General features: G+C 40.1%; 1 protein-coding gene across 1 annotated transcript; it reads right to left on the reverse strand.

Annotated features, from left to right (window-relative positions):
* Nucleotides 1–4173: 4173 nt before the first annotated feature.
* Nucleotides 4174–4767, reverse strand: LOC131228126 (putative B3 domain-containing protein At3g49610). Its single transcript, XM_058223959.1, has one exon. It carries the CDS (start codon nucleotides 4765–4767, stop codon nucleotides 4174–4176), a length of 594 nt encoding a protein of 197 aa, XP_058079942.1.
* Between the last annotated feature and the right edge of the window lie 17047 nt (nucleotides 4768–21814).

Raw genomic sequence — 21814 nt, forward strand, 5'->3', positions numbered from 1 at the left:
AGTAGGGGCTCTGTGGGGCCACTGGGATGTATGGGTTTAATTCACGCAGTGTATCTATTTTGCAGGCTCATTTTAGGGCATGAGCGTAGATCCAAGGGTCAAGTGGGCATAAAACTGTGGATTGAAAGCATACAGTTGAAAAGTTATTGGGAGCTGCGGAAGTTTTGATAAAGTTATCTTATTTGTGTTTTCCTTTCATCAGAGTTCTATGTTACCTTATGAACGGATCGGATGTCAAATAAATATCAGGGTGGGCCCTAGGAAGATTCCAACGGTTGGTGTCATTAACACTGCAGTTTTCTGTAGTAGGGTCCACCTGATGGATTTTCTAGGATATTAGTCTAAGATGACCTGAAAAAGTAAATGGACGGTATGAATAAAACGGAAACGGATTGGCTACTCTCCCCTGCCACCAGCCATTGGCTGGTGGTCGATGCTTTGTGTGCCCCAACATGATGTATGTGTTTAATCCATGCCGTCCATATATTTTTCAGATCATTTTATGTATGAGACTAAAAATTAGATATATCCAAATCTCAAGTGGACCACGTTAGAAACAATGTTGAATGAACATCGACCATTAAAAACCATTTGGGGGCCATAAAAGTTTTGGATCAAACTGATCTTTGTTTTTTACTTTCATATAGGCCTATATGACCTAATCAACCGATTGGATGTCAAATAAACAGACAGTAGGGCCTTAAGAGGATTTTCATGGTGAATATCCAATAACTATTGTTTTCTGGTGTGGTCCAAATGAGATTTATATCCCTCTAATTTTTGGTATCAAGCCCTAATATGATCTTTAAAAATGGATAAACGGAATGGATGAAACACATACATCATGATGGGGCCCACAGAGCACCGACCATCACCCGTGTCAGGGGCGTGAGTAAAACCCATACATCATGGTGGGTCTACAGAGCCTGGTGACATATAGAGTCCGTCCATGAGGGTAGAACACAGTCCGCGGACGCGGATTGCATACTTGAGGCTACCAAAGATCGAGTGCCTGTGGGCCCCGCCATGATATCTTTGGATAGAGTAGAATCCGTCCAAATCCTTTCGTCTTTGGTAGAACACGGTCATGAAGCGGATTGAATGCTAGGCTACCGCATCTTGTGCTTGTGGGCCTGCCGTGACACTAGATAGAGTCCGTCTATCTTTGGTAAAACAGTCGGTGGACTTAGATTGCATCTTTGGTTGTCACGCTCCGAAATTCGAGTACAGAGTGTGCACCCTCAGACCCGAGTTTCGGCCCATGACACGTACACTGAGTGTACTAATTTCATTCAATTATACAATTATTCATTTACCTACTAGCTCTACTGTAAATTTACATTCCATTCATACTCAACAACATTTCAAAAATAAGAAACGATCATTTATTCCAATAATTAATCATAAACATAACTAATGACCCTCTCAATTGAGATCTTATGAAATAAAATAAACATATCCAACAACTTGAAAGAATTAATTTACAATCTAAGAAAATTAAATATAATTAAAGTAAAAATATCATGACTAGTCTAAGGCTGCAACTTCTTCTTTTGTCAAGTAGGGTCACGTGTCCCTTAAGTCCTTTCTGGCTTGACCACATATTCCTATTTTTGAGCCACCGGCCCACCCTCATTCACATCTGTACGGTTTTTCCATCAATAAAAAATATAAGCTGGCCAGGCTTAGTGATATAACCCAGCATGGTTCATAATCATATCAATTAAAATAATACAAAAATACATGTACAATGATGTAAAATGGTGTATGAATACATCAGATGTGATGATTGTCCATTTGCTTGGGTTGGAGATCATCAACCTACATCCACCCATTAGGTAGGTTTATACATTTCGCTAGGCTTGTGCATAGCTCACATCTGGTAATGCTCTACCAGGATCGACATTTCTTCTAGGGAGGGCCCCTAGGATCGACCATGCATTATGCAATGCAATGAATGAGGGATGATATGTAAATGCATATTTTTCATATTTGGCATAGTTGTCTCGATTAAAATATTCACATATAAATTTATCGTACAATTATCATATCAAAATATTCAAACCAGTAAATCAATCAAACAATCACAATGATTTATTTTAATTTTAATGAATTATAAAACAAGTTGGGTTACTCACCTGAGTTTGGTAATATTGACTCTGCAATGTAATTAGGTTGATTTGAATTCCGGGGTCCTATCAATTATATCAACAACATTATTATTCATATGTTTTTATTACATGGTGGGGCCCACCTCTGATTAACATCTTAGGTGGCCAGATCCTAAATAATTAAATAATTAAAATTTCTATTACATTTTTTCTCCTTTTTAAGATTATAAAATTGAATGATAATTACTTGATCGGGGTGGTCCATCGGATGGTCAGATCATTCAAATTCTTGAGGTATTATCATGTTTTGCCTCCACACATTAGATGGATGGTGTGAATCTAACCACACATACACCGATGGCCCATCTCGACTTTTTACGCTAAGTGATACCAACACTTGCGCAAAAATCTAAGATTCCTTTATTAAACACTTTTAGATCTGACTAATGTGGCCTATCTGATTATTAGATTGATCTAAAAATTATGGCCCTTGTATATTTTGACCTTAAGGATCATATGATTCGTACAGATCTATCTTAGCACAATCAGATTCCATCCATTTAATTTATTCCTAAAATATTACTAATTAGACCGAAATCATAAAAACATCACTTTATTAAAATTGACTCTACACACCTATACAATGATGGTGTGGATGATCCACGCCATCCATTGTATATATTAAGAAGAAATTAACAACATAATAAAAAGTTAAAAAGATCTAACGATTAGAACTTACCTGATCGAGCCTTCTTAGAATTTCCTCTTCCTTTTACTTTAGGCTTCCGATAGGATGAGCACATCCTCCCTTATCCTGAATTTGATTTTTTTTATGATTTTTAATAAAAAATTTATTATTACCACTTCAAGAATCGATCCCTAAACCTCTCTCTCAACTAAGAATTTCGCTACCAACTCAACTATTGACTTGTTTTTATTTTTTATTTAAAAATAAAATGCATAAAACTGTGGATTGAAAGCATACAGTTGAAAAGTTCTTAGATTGCATGCTGATCGAGTGCTCGTGGACCCACCATGATACTAGATAGAGTCCGTTCATGCTGGTATAAACACAGTCCGCAGACGCAGACTGCATGTTGAGGCTAACAATAGCGAGTGCTCTGTGTGCCACACTATGATGTATGTATCTTATCTATGCCGCCCATCCATTTTTAAGGGCATGAGCGAAAAATGAAGGTGGACGAGGGCACAGGATAAAGCGGTGATTAATCTGCCACCATTAAAAACTTCTTGGGGTCACAAAACTTTTGGATGAACTTCGTATTTTTGTTTTCATTGACCTAATTAACATGTTGGATGGAAAATGAACATTAGAATGGGCCCTAGGAAGTTTTTTCCTATGGTGTGGTCCACCAGAGATCTGGCTCCGCCTCATTTTTAAGATAATGCCATAAAATAGAGATCCAAAATGGATGGATGGTGTGGATAAGGCACATACATCATGGTGGGTCCCTTAGAGTCTCTCCACTGGCAGTGTGAGAAACCGATCGAGAATGTAATTGGCGTTCACAAGCTGCTTCTGTTTCAACCGGATAAACGGCCGCAAACGGTAACCCATGGGAAGTTGCCACGGTGGAAAAATAGGTGGGACCACCTTGCGAGAAATCCACTCCGTTCATCCATTTTTCCGACTCAAGTTTTGTCATCAATCCCAAATCGAGATAGATCAAAAACTCAAGTGGACCGCACTTTATGAAAAAGTGAGAAGTGAAGTAAAAGTGTCAGCAGATGTGAGAAGTGGGCCCTATTTGTAAAACGGACATCCCTGTCATGAACAATACAAGAATCTTGGAAGGTCCAAACCACTTCATGAAGCAATATGGATGTGAGTAGTGGGCCCTATTTGGAAAACGGACGTGTAATGTACTTTCTGAAAATCCAGCTTCCTTTATCTATGATAATAGAAACCATATAAAGTTACAGAAAAATCTCTACCGTTGATGATAACATAAAAGAATGGAAAGAGAAACTGCTATATATCATTGATTAAAAAACATGTATATATACAATTGATATTGGATGATTTAAGATAATTTTTTCTTCAATCCTCTTTGTTGTGTACAATAAAACCCAGTTCTTGATTTTGAGGCCCATAATAAAAAACCCAAACGCGGACAGTATGGAAATTAGCACGTAACTCGTTTGCATCAACCAACTCGGTCCAACTGCCATTCAAGGTATAGCATCCAGATGATCTCCAGTAGTTGAAGCGCGTGATCCAATGTCGACCCTTATGGTCGAGTGTAACACCATCAATCCCACCGTCAGTTATCAGCTTGGATGTTTGGTGGGGTGTAAGTGCAGGAAGGAGGGTGTGGCTGATTAATGATGTGGGAAGGAGGAGACGGTTTTGACGAGGTCTGGTGTCGCTGGGTTTGAGAAGTTTATCACAGACCCATATGAGACTCGTTGCTTTCAATTGGAATTGGGTCTCGATCCAATCAGGTGGAGATGGTTTTGCAATGCAGAGGTTCTGGTAAGACGTGTTGCGGGGAGTCTGCTTCTTGTTTCTGTGGTCATTCAGCTTCCTCTTCTTCCTGTTGTTGGATGGGATGATGGTGAATGTGGGGAGAAGAGGGGAAGCAGAAGCTGCCACCTCTGCTAACATCAACAGATTACTCCAGTCGGCTTCCATTCTTTGCTGAATTCAGAGAGAGAGAGAGAGAGAGAGAGAGAAGGGGTTCTGAGGTATTGAATGAAAGAGAGACTAAGCACAGAGGGTTTTTGTTGGAGAGAGGATGGAAGGAGGCTTCCCTTTTATTTTGATTTTAGAAAAATCCAGATTCTATTTGGAAAGTTAATAAGTAAATAGGTGATAAAAGAAAGTTTCTAATTTTGCAGCCAATGAAGTTTAGACGGTCAATATGTAGTTTGTAGTTTAGAGCATGACACGTGTCATTAACCAACGGATTGAAAATTGGACTCGGATTTCCTGCGAAAGACTTTCGCAGGAAGTTTCTGCGCTGGGAACCCAGGTGGGGCCCACTGTCGTATTTGTGAGAAATCCTCTCCATCCATCCGTTTTTTGAGTTCATTTTAGGATACTAAGCCAAAAATGAACCGTATCCAATGCTTAAGTGGGCCGAAAATGTGATAATTGAACATCTACAGTTGAAATATTCCTGGGGCCAAAATAGTTTTGAATCATGATATTATTTGTGTTTTCAGTTCATCCCAGTAAAAATGACGTTATTAACGGTATGGATGGCATTTAAACATCACTTTCGAACCTAGGGAGGTTTCAACGGTAAGAATTTTCCTAACTACCTTTTCCTTTCGTACGGCTCACCTTAGTCTTGTATTGTGCTCGATTTTGGTTTCAACTCCTAAAATGAGCTCCCAAAACGTATGGACGGAGTGGATTTCTGAAAAAAAAATTCACGGTAGACCCCACCTAAGTTTCAAGCGCAGGAATTTCCTGCTAAAGGTTTTCGCAGTAAATCCGCGTCTACGCGTAATTGGGTTTTGCCGGGAAGCAGATTGTTAGGGGAACGGATTGGCTACTCCCCCTGGCACCAGCCCCGTGGCTGGTGGTCGGTGCTCTGTGAACCCCACCATGATGTATATATTTCATCCATTCCGTTAATCCATTTTAAAAGATCATTTTATGGATCTAGGCCGAAAATTAGAGGAATATAAATCTCATTTGAACCACACCACATGAAAACAATAGTGATTGGATATCCACCATTAAAATCCTCCTAAGGCCCACTGTACTGTTTATTTGACATCCAATATGTTGATTAGGTCATACAGGCCCAGATGAAGGGAAAAAAACAAAAATCAACTTGATCCAAAGCTTTTATGGCCCCAAAATGTTTTTTAATGGTCGACGCTCATTCAACAATTTTTCCTACTATGTGGTCCACTTAATATTGGGATATATCTCATTTTTTGTATCATACCGTAGAATAATATTTAAAAATATATGGACGGCATGGATGAAACACATACATCATAGTGGGGCCCACAGAGCACCGACCACCAGCCATTGGCTGGTGTCAGGGGGAGTAGCCAATCCGTTTCCGATCGGTAGTGAGTAACTCAATAGGCCAAGCGTAGTGAGTAGACTCTGTGGGGTCCATTTAGGTTTTTATAATTTATCTACTCCTTTCATCTATTTTACTAGATAATTTTAGGCCTTTTTTAAAAAAAAATGAAGCATATCCAAATATTGAATGGACCACGCCACGTAAACAGTGTGAAATGAACATCTACCGTTGAAAAATTCTTAAGGGCCAAATAAGTTTTGGATCAAGCATATATTTATTTTTTCCCTTCATCCATGTTTTTTTAAATCTTATGAACAGGTTAGATGACAAATAAACATCAATGTGGAGCCTAGGATGGTTTCAACGGTGGAAATCATTATTAACACTGTTTCTTTTGGTATGATCCACGTAAGCTTTGGATATGCTTTGATTTTGGAATCAACCCCTTAAATGAGTTTAAAAAACGGACACATAATTTCACGGTGGGCCCAACTGAGTTTACTCAGTACGATGAGAGTAAGCAATCCGATCTCGTTTCGCCATGTATGATACGGTTTTGGAAAGTCCCGGAAATGAAATGGTTTGCGTTTCGCTGCTGACGTGGATGGAGGATTTTATGTTTATTAGATCCAACACGTTGATCAGGTGCGCCACCCTCGTTAGATATTGACCTTCAAAATTATACTGATCCAAAATTCAGGTGGGCCTCACCACTTGAGCTTCATATTAGCTTGATCTTTAGAAATTTAACCTTCATGTCTGTGAAAAGAGTCATATGAATGGATTGGATGGCTTAAATAAACAATGGTGGGACCCACACAAAATTAACGGTTGCCGTCCCATTTCAACTCTTAATTTGTTATGATTTGTCCTACTTTGGTTTTGGACTGATCTGCTTTTTAGTTTTCCGGGTGAAAAAGGGGCAGCGCACATGATAGACGGCATGGATCTTGTTCTTTCACACGTGGTGCAAGTCACTTTGGCCCGGTTCTTGAAAACTAGCTGTTGGATTTTCCCCGTAGTTTCTTACTGCTAAGAGGACTTGTTTTCAAGGTTTTTAAACGCGGTTTCCATCTTAATAATATGACACGTGTGAGGTGTTTGGCTCCAATCAGGACTCCAACGCTTTGAAGGCCAATGTTCAGATGGATAAGATCCTCTTATCCAATATAGGTGTGTCTTGAGCCTGTTTCCATCCAGAGCAGGGACCACTAGGTGGACCATCCTAATTGAAACGTGAAATGAAAGGAGGACTTCCTGTATACATGTAGCAAAACTAGAAATATATGATCAGCATGTTAAAGCAAATGAACGGCAAAAAGAAACGGACCATATTTGATTTTGATGTATCTTATCTACACAGAAAGTATTGTTTGATGAAGTGGTTAGATGTTAAACATGTCCCCACTTGGCTGGGACCCACGTAGCCTGGATCAAAGCAAGACTAGAGCAATGTGTGTCCAGTTTCTCTGAGTTTGGCCCATGTTATGGCTATTCAGACTGTTTTGGTGGATCATAACACAAATGGACCGTGAGGCAAAGAAAACATAAAATATATGGCTCTTGTCCCACTTCTTGGTCAGACTGTTATGGCTATTCAGACTGTTTGAAAATATGTTATGGCTATTCAGACTGTTTGGCCATGAAATTATTTTTTCATTTTTAGAAGACAAATGATTTTATGCCACCGTTGTCTGAAAATCATTTGTCTATATGTTATGGCTATTCAGACTGTTTGAAAATATGTTATGGCTTATTCAGACTGTTTGAAATTATGTTATGGCTATTCAGACTGTTTTAAAATATGTTATGGCTATTCAGACTGTTTGGCCATGAAATTATTTTTTCATTTTTAGAAGACAAATGATTTTATGCCACCGTTGTCCCTTGTACCGGAGGCATTTGTCCCATGAACTGCAAGCTCTTGTATTAAAAGTAGTAATATTTTTTTTTAAAAGAACATATCGCCAGAAAACAAATATTTGCCCCACTTCTTGGTTGATCTAATCTACTCATTTTAATCAGACAACCGTAAACTCAAAAGAAAATTTTTCCAGTTTTCTATTCGAAGTTCTCTATACCTCACAACTACACTAAGTGCATTAATTCTAAACATTGTGATAAATTTTGACATCAAAGTTGGGCCAGTATTATTACATAACCCCTTCTCTTTCACAAACTCTCATCATTTATATTTATAAAAAAAGAAAAGAAAAAGAAAGACAGAATAAAAGGAACCAAAAAACACCATTATTCTATTCATGAAAAAAAAAAACTAAGGAATAAAGAAGAAAACAGCCAAATAACCCCCATGTGGAAAGGCCTCATGTTTTAAACCCATCCACATCTTACGTGGGCTCACTGGATTATCATCAAGTAAATCCAACCCGTCCATATGTAAGGGGTTTTAATTTCATGTTAACAGTCCAAATTTGAAGGCAACTCATCACAAATGGACTACACCGAAGAAAATCGTTCAGAATTAATGCATAACATTAGCGTAGTTATGAGCCACATATAACTGTAAAAAGAAAACAAGAAAAAAAAATCTTATTGTGGGTTCACGGCTGTCTGATTAAAATGAATAGATTAGATCAGCTAAGGAGTGGGTCGAATTTCAATTTTTGGTGGGGCCCAGGTCTCTTTAAAAAACATATATCTTTTCGGAACGAGAGCCCTATTAGGTAGTTGGGATAAATGCGCATTTTCATCATAAAAAAAAAAATGAAAGAGCGATTTTAGGCTAGAAAAACTTATGTTTGGAAAGGACGTACTCTTGCCATGACCATGTCTTAGTACAGAGCTATTTGGACAAAAAATCCCACTACATGTCAATTGTTTCTAAAATGCTGATACGTGCAATGCTGCTTAGTAATCCAACCATCCTCATGATGGGTCCTGCAAATTTTCTTGGAGTATAGCCATCACTTCACACTAGGTGTGAAAAGATCGTGGCAAGGTGGTGTATCAACCAGGCCCATCCATGTGCTCAACCATATCATGGATGGTTTATGTTGTAGAAATTACACAAGTTAAAAATACAATGTACATTGATTTTATTCATATATCTCTCATAAACTTAACCCTTAACAATTTTATTTTCTACCATCGATTGTAGGGGGAGTTATTGAATATTTAGAGTCATCCAATCATATTTTAAATTATTTGTACTCACAATTGGGTTACTTAGATGGACGATTTGCAAGTGATCAGTCGCCCTTCCACATACATTTAGTGGGATGGCTCTATCTGTTGGGGGCCTTGCACAAAACCTTTGGATCTAGCCCTCTAGAACAAACCAGAATTATGGAACAACAAAGTGGTATCAAAGCTAAGTTCATTGAACGGGTAAGATCGGTTTTGAATTATGGAAGGTGACTCATCAAGGATGATCAGCCTCAATGGTTCTAACTGGACCATATTGAAAGCTAAGATGGAGGACTTGCTTTATTGCAAGGACCTATATTCTCCAATTTTAAGCATATCAGCAAAATCCAAGGATATGTCTGATGATGATTGGAAGAAGATGGACAGGAAGGCGGTGGGGTTTATTAGACAATGGCTGAATGATTCTGTGTTCCACCATGCGTCTACAGAGACCTCAGCCGTTAGCTTATGGCTGAAATTAGAAGGGCTGTATGAGAGGAAGACAGCTAATAATAAAATTTTTCTAATAAGGCGACTTGTAAATCTCAAGTTAAAATATGATGGTTTTATAGCCGAGCACATGAATGAGGTCAACAATATAATGAACCAACTCTCCTCTATGAAGATGGTCCTGGATGATGAATTACAGGCTTTTCTATTGCTTAGTTCGTTGCCTGAAGTTGGGAGACATTGGTGGTGTCTCTAAGTAATTCCGCACCAGACAAAAAGATATCCATGGAACAGATAACTAACTGTCTCTTCAATGAGGAGACAAAGAGGAAGTCTCGGAGGTCTACTTATCAAGAGGCCCTTGTAACTCAGGAACGGGGGAGAGGAAAGAACAGGAAGGGCGGGAAGGCCCAAGATAAATCAAGAGGCAAGTCGAGTAACAGAAAGGATGTTGATTGCTGAAATTGTGGCAAGAAGGGCCACTACAAGCATGAATGTCGTGGTAAGAAGAACGACAAGAAATGAAAAGGAAAAAGGAAGGAAGATGAATTAGATTCCACCGCGGTCGCTTCAGATGGCGACGTTGTAGTTATTCTTTTAGCAGATCACGATGTATGTCTCATAGCTACGAGTCAGGACATTAACTGGGTGATAGACTTGAGAGTTTCGTTTCATGCGACTTCACGAAGGAATTTCTTCACAAGCTACAGGTCAGGTGACTATGGGACCGTGAAGAAGGAAAATTCTGGCATATCGAAGATTGTAGGGATCGGTGATATTTGTGTGAAGACCGATGTGAGTTGCACATTGGTTCTCAGGGATGTGAGGCATATCCCAGACCTTCGCCTCAATTTAATGTCAACGAGAAGGTTGGATGATGATGGCTATGAAAGCCGGTTTGCTAGTGGGCGATAGAAGCTCATCAATGGTTTGTTTATCGTGGCCAGAGGAAAGAAGTGTTGCACTCTTTATAAGGCAAGTGTCAGTATGTGCAAGGGTGGATTGAACACAGTGGAAGATTCAGCTATTGACATGTGACATAGGCATCTAGGCCACATGAGTGAAAAAGGACTTTAGCTACTAGCGAGGAAGCGGCTCCTTCCAGACGTGACAGGTACACCTCTCAAAACCTGTCTTGATTGTTTATCAGGGAAACAGCATAGAGTTTCATTTATTAAATTTGCTTCTCATGTTAATAAAGTGCATGCATTAAATTTAGTTTATTCTTATGTTTGTGGTCCTATAAGGATAAAAACTTTGGGTGGGGCAGTGTATTTTGTTACCTTTATAGATGATGCATCTAGGAGAGTTTGGGTTTATGTTTTGAAATCCAAAGACGAGGTATTTGGTGTGTTTAAATTATTTCATGCTATGGTCGAGAGAGAGACAGGTAGATCATTGAAGTGAATCCGCACTGACAATGGTAGTGAATACATTGGCGACTTTCACGAGTATTATAAGTCTCTGGGTATACGACATAACAGACTGTTCCCAAGACCCCCCAGCATAATGGTGTAGCAGAGCGAATGAATCGCACTATTGTTGAGAGAATCAGATGCATGTTATCCCATGCGAAATTACCCAAGACATTCTGGGAAGAAGCAATGCACACGAAGGTGTATTTGATAAACAGGTCTCCATCAGTCCCATTGAATGGAGAAGTACCTGAGAAGGTGTGGATTGGACAGGATCCATCGTACAGTCATCTCAGGGTGTTTGGATGCAGGGCATCCGTTCACGTACCAAAGGACGAGAGGTCCAAACTCGATATAAAGATTAGGCAGTGTGTGTTCTTAGGGTACGGTGATGAAAAGTTCGGTTACAGGTTATAGGATCCGACCGAGAAGAAGCTCGTCAGGAGCAAAGATGTGGTATTTTTTGAAAATTAATGTATAGAAGACATTGGTAAGCCAGAGAAGAACCAGCCTAGTTCAGGTGAGCTAGAAGACATGGATTAGATTATTCCTCCCATGGTGCTTGATGACGGGAGAGTACAACAAGGTGCAGAAGATGAGGGAGTTCCTTCAGAAGATGGACCAGGGGAGCAGTCCTCACTTGATCTACCTGTTGAGCTACAGGTGAAGAGGTCATCTAGGGACAGAAAGCCGTTCAAGAGGTACTCGTCGCATGAGTACATTATGCTAACTGATGGGGGAGAGCCAGAAGATTATTCTGAGGCCCTAGTCGACAAGCATAAAGGGGAGTGGTTGAAAGATATGCAAGAGGAGATGAAATCCTTATATAAGAACCACACCTATGACATGGTGAAACTACCTAAGAGCAAGAAAGCTTTGAGCAACAAGTGGGTGTTCAGAAAGAAGGTTGAGCAGAAGAATTCACAGACGAGATTCAAGGCCAGACTTGTGGTGAAAGGGTTCAGTCAGAGGAAAGGTATAGACTTTGAGGAGCTATTCTCACCAGTGGTGAAGATGACATCCATACAGGTGTTGCTTGGGTTGGTGGCTAACATGGATCTGAAGATAGAGCAGTTAGATGTTAAAACTGTCTTCCTCCATGGTGACCTGAAAGAAGAAATCTACATGCACCAACCAACGGGGTTCAAAGTCAAAGGCAAAAAGCATATGGTATGTAGGCTGAGGAAGAGCTTGTATGGGCTAAAACAAGCTCTACGACAATGGTACAAGAAGTTCGACTCGTTCATGTTACAACATGGGTATGACAGAATGGAGTCGGACCACTGTGTGTTCACACGTAAGTTCTCAGATAGTGATTTCTTAGTTCTGCAGTTATACGTTGATGACATGCTCATCATGGGAAAAGATATCAAGAAAATCGACAGGCTGAAACAGGAGTTGGGCAAGTCGTTTGTGATAAAAGACTTGGGCCCAGCTAAACAAATCCTAGGAATGGAGATAATCTGTGACAGAAGCAGCAAGAAGCTTTGGCTGTCACAAGAGCGGTATATTGAGAAAGTCCTAGAGCGGATCAATATGAATGCAGCGAAACCGGTCAGTACTCCACTGGATGGTCACTTCAGATTGAGCGACAAGCAGTGTCCCAAGACGAAGGCAGAGGTGAAAGAGATGTAGAAGATACCCTACGCGTCAGCTGGAGGAAGTTTGATGTATGCTATTATGTGTATATGCCCAGACATAGCATATGCATTTGGTGTTGTCAGCCGGTATCTTGCCAATCTTAGTAAAGAACATTAGGCAGCGGTGAAATGGATACTGTGGTATCTAAGAGGTTCATCCAGGTTGAGCCTATACTATGGTGACGGAAAACCTGTGTTAGAAGGCTACACAGATGTAGATATAGCAGGTGACATAAACTCCAGGAAGTCTACATCGGGGTTCATGTTCAAGTTTGCAGGGAGAGCGGTCTCTTGGCAGAGTAAGCTACAGAAGGTCGTAGCATTGTCGACGACAGAGGCCGAATACATTGCAGTCACAGAGGTATGTAAAGAGATGCTTTGGATGAAGATGTTCCTACAGGAACTTAGCCTGAAGCAAGAGTAGCACGTGGTTTATTACAATGGTCAGAGTGTTATACACTTGAGTAAGAATCCAAGTCAGCATTCCAAGTCAAAACACATAGAGATTCGGTATCACTGGATCAGGGATACTTTGGAACAGAAGGTGTTACAACTTGAGAAGGTCCACACAAACGATAATGGGTTAAACACAATGACCAAGGCTTTGCTCAAGGGCAAGTTTGAGGTTTGTAGAAACCAGGCTGACTTGAAGAAGGTGCATCCCTCCTGAGTCGGAAAGGGGGAGATTTTGTTGGGGGCCTTGCATAAAACGTTAGGATCTAGCCCTCCAGAACAAACTAAAATTATGGAATAACAAAGCAATGAAATAAATTAAAGCATCAACCACACACCACATAAGAGATTTTTACGTGAAAAATCCTCAAAGAGGTAAAAACCACGGGACCTTGTCCAGATCAACAATCCACTATAAAGTAGAACGTTACAACCGATCACAAGCACACCTTGCTATGATCAAACCTTCATCACTCACGCAGGAGTGGATAAACAGTAAGAGAAACAAAAGAAAAAATGGAGAGATCTCACCGATTACAAGGATATAGAAGTGCTGAGATATGGTAGATCACCTTGACGAACATAGCCTCCCTTCCACAAGCTTCCTTTCTCTCTTTCCCTCTCTCTCTCACACCTTTAATAGCCCTCTTGTGTTTTTCCTATTTTCTAGAAAAACCCTAGGAACTCCTATTTAGAGTTTTAGGAAACTCCTTTCCGCATCCTAGTTGCGGAAGGACTTGCGAAACGAAATGTAACATCCTGAATTTTCATTGTTTTAGATTTTCAAAAATCCTTGAATTTTTTTATTAATTAACTTATAATATCACTTAAATGACCATTAACACTCAATGTTAGTCTATACAGGGGTGAAGCCAGTAAAGAACCACACAAGTCCGATTAATCAACCGTAGGGAGCCAACGAATCTGCCCAATCACTTGAACATCAAGTTTAGCCCCATGATTTACTCACATAGGGCCCAAATCTAACCAACCCATTGCTAACCAATAAGACAATCATAACTAAATTAAAGATCCAACCAAAGTCGAGTCAGATAAGGCTCAGATCTTGGCTAATAGATTAAATCAACCCCGTTACTCTTTTAGCCTAAAACCGATGGCTTAGAGTAATCATGACCAAATCTCCACTTTCACTAGTTATAAATAGGCCACACTATGAACATAGTTAATCCAAAACCTAATCATTGCCTACGAGAAATCTCACTACAAAATTTATTTCGAAAATGCCCCAAATTTCTAAACAAGATCTAGACCGCTCGTTGGTGGGCCACTAATTCCAAAACTATAGAGAAACGTCCGTCTTACTGAGCTTGACGTCCATCGCGGGAGTCGGACCTGGGTACTGTCCAGAACCGCTCAACTTGAGTCAAAGGACGAGTGCATGAGGAGTGCGAATACCCTAAATGAAGAAGCTGAAACTTAAATGAATTGGGTCGTCCACTCTCATACAAAGTTGAGGATTTCGAACCGTCAGTTTGCGACCAAACTTCACACGTAGAGTAAGGATATTTCCCTGCTCATATTCATATAGCTGCGGCCCCGATCGACTATCGATGACCGTTGAATAGACTTCTAATCATATCTGTTGATCGGCGCATCCAAATGGCGGGTCGATCATATCCATACGTAGATCATCACTAGGTCAACTATCCAACGGTGGGTATCAACTCCCATACCCTATAGTAGGCCCTATAGGCTAGAAAAATCCTCCCATAGGGCTAGTATAGTAAAAACCAAACACTTGGGGTCATTGGCACCAAATCTGGCATTATAAAAGGGCCTCATTTGGGGCACCCCTCTTTCCATACGATTTTTCATTTTCAAAGGGAAGAAAGAGAGGAAGAGGGAGAGAGTAAAGAGAGAGGAGAGAGAGCTAGGGAGAGTGAAGAAAGAGAGTGAAGGTGAGAACAAGGTGGGGCCTAAGGAGATCAACCCTTTCAACCCCCTACCTCTTCTCCAAGGAGAAACCCTCCACCACGACCGCCCATCGTTCCGTTGAATCATCTAGATAAGATCCTTCACCCCTTTCTTAAAACCCTTATGATGAGAAGGGTCTTACTTGGGATTCTAATATACAAATGCTTGCTTTATGGATTCCGACCGCCCCAAAAATCCATCTTCATAGGTCGTCTTCCAAGCCTTCAACAATCCGGAGGTGCGGACTATTATCTTTAGGTGGCCTAGCACCAATTTTATTACGAATCTAATGATTTTGATTGCTTGGATGCTATATTTGGAAAATCTAGAGAAACCCTAAGATTTGGATGTTTGCTTGAGGATTGTATGGGATTGCTTGTTTGCTTAGTTCTCATTTGATATTGTTCGTGTTTCCCACATGATTAGGCTACCATGGGTGATCACTTGTTTTTGTCGTGCTTGATCTCTCATATGATGTGCCTTATAGCATGTATGATTTATTGATTCTTGTGCATTTTGGTTCTAAGGGGTGTAGGAAGTGCTTAACTTCTTCACCAACCCACACAACACACACGCACCTTGTTCATGATATTGATAGCATTGCTTGCTAAGAAAAATCTGAATTTTATGTTGAGAAGTATGAGAACATGATGTTGTTATGCTAGATGGTACATTGGTACTTGTCTTGCTATGAATCACTATTCACACTCTTGGGTTGGTCAGGAACATGAGAAGAGCGGAGGTGATTTCGTTGGTAGGACCACCTTGAGGCTAAACCCATCGATTTGGGTGAGTGCATGTGAGCGACGGTAGTTAGACTACATGGGTTGCTTGCACCCGATGCCGTTCTGCCACGTATTTGCCTGGACTTGTGCGGCTTAGTCTACGGGCTGACCAACCTTTTTTGTTAACTTTATTTGCTCATATATGTATGAAACTTGGAACACCCTACAACCGTTGTAGCCCATTGAAAATCAAATTGAAACTGGTCCACCGCCTCGTGAGTAGGGCATAGTGGAATGGGACACTATGTCCGAACTGTCGGCCTACGCTGGAGTGCTGCGCCTTCTTGTAGTGACCGCGAGCGATCCCTTTCTCTCGGCACTCCCCATGTGCTTGAAGTCAGGGATGGGGAACCCGACGGGATCCAGGACCGTAGGGTCTCGGCCTCACACATTGGGGGGCCTTGGCCTCTCCACCAGCTCAGGGCATTGATGCGTGGGGTGTATCAGATTTCCCAACATACTGGATGAATGGACTTAACTAAGAACTTGGCTAACACGACCACATTGCATCGCACTAGTTAGGGTGGCGACTCGGCAGTTGAGGTCGCTCTGAGGGAATGTTGGTCATACGCGATCGTTAGATGGAGTCGCTCAAGGGAGAGTTGTGGCGAGGGCATGCATCATATCATTCGCCATGCATGCGCATTAATAAGATTAGTTAGGTATTTATGATTGATTGTTTTTCATTAAATTCATATTATAACTGATGCTTGTTATAACTTAAGACTAATAGCACCCACTGAGTTGATCACTCACTCCCACTCTGGGACGGTGTTTTAAAACACCAACCAGACATTTTACTAGATGCAGGTGAGGCGGAGCTCGACGAGCTAAGCAAGGTGAGCAAGGATAGGGAAGAGGAGCTCCTTGCTTCCACGCTTTCGACGGATTCTTTTTGTTGAGTTTGGACTACCGCGGGGTATGGACTAGGGCCCTAGTTGCTTTGGGTCACGTATGTGTGGGACTAGTTCCCTATTTAGATGATTTTGGATTCGTTGTCTGGATTTTTTTATATTTAGTAGCAATTGCTACTGTTTAATAACATACTTATGCTCTATGCCTTGCTAAATCCTCCATTGTTTATGAATCATCTAAATGTAATCAAAATATGAAGTCCATTAAGGCATCCATGACACCTGAGAATTCGAGAGCCGAGTTCTTACATGGCCCTCGAAAACCTGGGACGTTACACGAAATTCGTGCAAAATCACGGAACGAAACTGTATAACTACGACTGGTCGTGTCGAGTCCACGACCAGTCGAGCACACCCATGACCGGTCGAACACCTCCTACGACCGGTCGAGCACCCCAAAGAAAAATTACCCAAAGTTGCTGGACTTTGAGTCGTGTCAGGGCTCGACTTCACGACTGATCGTGCATCGCGGTGAACCACTCCAGATTTTTCACCCGCTGCGTTATCTCTCCTATAAACCGAGGAGGAAAACCCCATCACTATGATCGCACGTGCTTAAAACTCGGAATTCACATACACACTCACATACATCAACAACAACAACAATAGTGATAAGTTAACACCAGTAAAAACACTTTTCATTCTTTCCATGAATCTAGATCATCTTCTTGCCACAAATAAGAAATACATGTTTTCTTGCATTGTGATTAGTCAACATTACTGCTGGATTAAATGCAATGTTTAATGATGTGGCATAATTAAATTGCAACAAATAAAATTTACCTGTTTGTGGCAAGCAGAAGATCCAAATTCTTTTTTCATATGCTAAGGGATTTCACTTGGAAAAGAAAATATTCAATCCTAATGGATTCAAGTCTATAACCATGGGTTTTAATGTACAAGATCCTATACCACTTATCAAATAAGGCGCTACCAATTTGTATTATATATAAGAAATTAATTATAGACACTAATACAATTAGATAAGCTCTTCATAAACAAGCTTAAAATTTGTGACATTAGTTAAGATTAATTCAGGATTTGCGGTCCCTGACTTAACCTTCTTTTCTTGAAAAGAGTGGCCATTCAACCAATGAACACATTAGGGTGTGTGTATCTCCACATGCACATCTATGTATGTCTTAAGTTAAATTGATTAGACCACAAGTTATGGTCCATAATTCAAGATGAATTTGAGAATTCTCCTGTATTTCATATATATTGTATTAGCATCAATGGAACTTTTATAGAAATATACAACCATGCATATAAAAGAATTACTAATTATAAAATCTCTCTCTCTCTCTCTCTCTCTCTCTCTCTCTCTCTCTCTCTCTCTCTATATATATATATATATATATATATATATATATATATATATAAAGAAATGATTCACTATCACAAGTATTAAATTAATCCTGTCTTATAAAATGTGTGCTACATCCAATCCTTGGACCCATATAGTCCACTCATTGATAACTTATAAGTTATTGAGTGTATGTGACATCCAACTCTTCAAATAGGTTGCCCTATCATGAAGCCATCTTAGTGTAAAACTCAACGGTATCTACTAATCAAGTGGGACACACCATGTAAAACAATGTCCATCCACCGATGAATAGCAAACCACAAGCATAGCCTACTCAATGAATGATTGTTGTTGAGTTTTCCAAAAGAAAATCTTCACGGTGAGCCAGGAAAAACCTAATCAAGAATCCTTCGTGAGGAGTCCTCAAGTGGATGTTAATTTACCTAGAGTGGCCCCAACACGTGTTTTTTGCCAAGAGTTGGTTGTGGCCTGTTTTGGGTTCGCCAAATGAATGAATTTTACAACTGTTCTAATAAAGGCTGGACCGGGCTAAACTGGTCCAGATTTCATGGGCAAGATCAGGCCTTAATTTAAGATTAATCAATAAGTGGGCTGGGTTGAGTATCATCATTATCGGGCTTATTGGACCCGATATACCTTCTGGTGCTTTCAAATGAGTGAATCTCAAACCTTTTAAAATCTGATGATCCTGACCTCTCGTTAGTGACCATTTTGTTTGTTGAATTGCTAGTGTTGGCTACTTTCTATTTTAATGGCTAGTTCATCCACTCAATGTGATTTTGGGGATATGACCCATCTACAGTGGCCCCCAGAATTTGAACGGTTTGGATGGATGTACAGTATTGCACGTGCAAAATCTGCAAGTATGGATGATAATCTTCAGAGTCTGCTGTTATTATTTAACCCTTGGAACTTCAAAATTTCTATCGAGATAAGAGATGCCGAGAAACTGGTGAGAAAAGTGCCGGTACCCTTTGAGCGGACGTGGATTGCCTTGTCGGTAGCTACTGGATGGTGCTCTGTGGGCCCCAACATGATGTATGTTTTTCATCCACTCCGTCCATCCATTTTCTCAGATCATTATAGGGCTTAAAATTTATGCAGATTCAAATCTCATGTGGACCACACCACATGAAACAGTGGTAATTGAATGCCACCATTAAAAACTTCTTGGCGGATACAAAAAGTTTTGAATGGATCTGATATCTGTGTTTTCCCTTCATCCAGGTCTTTGTGACCTAATCAACAGGTTGGATGGAAAATAAACATTACAGTGGGCCTTATGAAGTTTTTAAAGTTGGGTGTTCAATCACCACTATTTTCTCGTTGTGTGGTCCAATTGAGATTTGGATTTTCCTCAGTTTCGGGCTTATGCCATAAAATAATATGGAAAAATAGATGGACGGCATGGATAAAACACATACATCATGGTGGAGCCTACAGCGCACCGTCCAGTAGCCACCTTGTCACTGGCAGCGTCAGTAGGCAGTCTGCGTTCCCTTTGAGCCACACGTGCTGCTGATAGCAAGGAGAAATATTTGATACTCTGGCAGAATGCGATAGATGGTACGCAGGAACTTAGAAAGCAGTTACAAATGCAGAGATGCCTTAGGTCAAAATTAAACCATCCAAATATGTTAACCACCGTCGATGTCTCATGAAACAATAATTAAGTTCATTTGATTATATGACCATCGGATTTTTCATTCTAACCATCCATTAGATGGCCACTGGTTATTTTTTCAGGATCTTCTGATTAATAGGATTTATTTTAATTCCTTTTCAAGGTGATCCAATGGTCTAGATTGAAGTAATTAGGTGACATATTCGTGGGAGATTGGTGCATGCATAAAATCTACCACATTCCACCAAAACATGGTGATAATATAAACCTCTCCCTTACGAATCCCTCCAAAGTTTCGTTTGGCAGCATAAAGTAACCGGGGTTTAGGGGTTTCCAATCTCCCACATTCCACCAAAACATGGTGATAATATAAACATCACTGCTGGATTAAAGTAATTATGTGACATGTTTAGGGTGTTTGCAATCCACGAGAGAGCTTGGATTACACCTGAAATCATTTCAATAATTACCGGTGTAATATGTGTGTCACTATACATTATTATTTTATTAGGCACATATCCCATTATTGATGATTAGTACCGTCCAAACATTGTCCATGTAAATTAACACCGTCCAAACATTGTCCATGTAAATTAACAATTAAAAATAGTTGGCTAGTGATTCAGATATGATCTTATGCTTATGGCCCATTCGAGACATGGAATTTTATCATTTTTAGGCAAAGCATATATTTCAGCAAACTTATCACAACCATTGTATCAAAAAATATATATTTCATTAATTGAAAATATTAAAGTTGATTTAGTAATTAAATTCAAATCCATATAAATATACTATGGATGGATACTTTTTGGATTAAAGTTGATTTACACTCTTGGATATCCAACACACCGGGAGGACTGCAAATCCAGGAGGTTTCTGATCATGGGGTTCTGAATCCAGGGTTTACAAATCCACGCTCCCATACAGGCCCCACTTAAATCCAATCCGCAAGGGCAGAAAAACTGAGGGAGAGGATTAGGTGCGGTTCCGGCTCCGGCTCCACCCAACCCGGTGCTGCCCTTACTGGGCCACTTTGATGTATTATTATATATCCATGATGTCCATCCTTTTTTATAGATTATTTTAGGCTATTAGCCCAAAAATTAAGAAGATCCCGATATCAGGTGGACTATGCTATAAGAAACACTGTTAATTGAACTCTCTACCATCAAAAACTTCTTAGGGACCATATTAATGTTTAATTAATTTTTATTTTCCATCCAACCTGTTGATAAGGTCACATGAATCTGGAAGAAAGGTAAAAAATAAATATCATCTTGATTCAAAAGTTTTGTGGCCCATTAATGTCCAAAAACCACTGTATCATATGGTGTGGTCCACTTGAAGATTGGATCTTCTTCGTTTTTGGGTTAATGGTCTAAAATTATCTGGAAAAACGGATTGACAGTGTGGATATAGAATAAATCAATCAATGTGGGCCCCACAGTAAGGACCGCATCGTCTTGGGTGAGGCTGGGCCGCACCTAATCCGCTCTAAAAAAACGAACGCCAGAAAGTACAAAATCACTTCGAGTTGCTTGCTTTGACTCGGATTGCGTGGTGTGGCACGTACCACCGACTCGGTGGTGTGTTCACGTGGTAAAGTTCTGTGGGCCCTACTATAATGTATGTGTTGTATCCACACCGTCTATCCATTTTTCTAGCTCATTTTAGTATATTAACCAAAAATGAGGCCGATCAAAAGCTCAAGCGAACCACACCACAGCAGTGGAGACAATGACGCCCACTGTTGAAACATTCCTAGGGCCTATCATGATGTTAGTTTTCCATACAACCTGTTCATAGGGTCACACAGACCATGAGGAAGGGAAAAAACAAATATCATCTTGATCCAAAACTTCTGTGGCCTCGAGAAGTTTTCAATGTTAGGCGTTCAATCCCCATTGCTTACTTTGGTGTGGTCCACTTGAAATTTTAATCTACCTCATTTTTTGGATTATGACCTAAAATGATCTAGAAAATTGGATGGATGG

This window comes from Magnolia sinica, chromosome 2 (genome assembly GCF_029962835.1).
Source record: "Magnolia sinica isolate HGM2019 chromosome 2, MsV1, whole genome shotgun sequence".
NCBI lineage: Eukaryota > Viridiplantae > Streptophyta > Magnoliopsida > Magnoliales > Magnoliaceae > Magnolia > Magnolia sinica.

What these genes read in the sequence shown, in the direction of transcription:
- LOC131228126 (XM_058223959.1), bottom strand. Translation starts at nt 4,767, where the DNA reads ATGGAAGCCGACTGGAGTAATCTGTTGATGTTAGCAGAGGTGGCAGCT.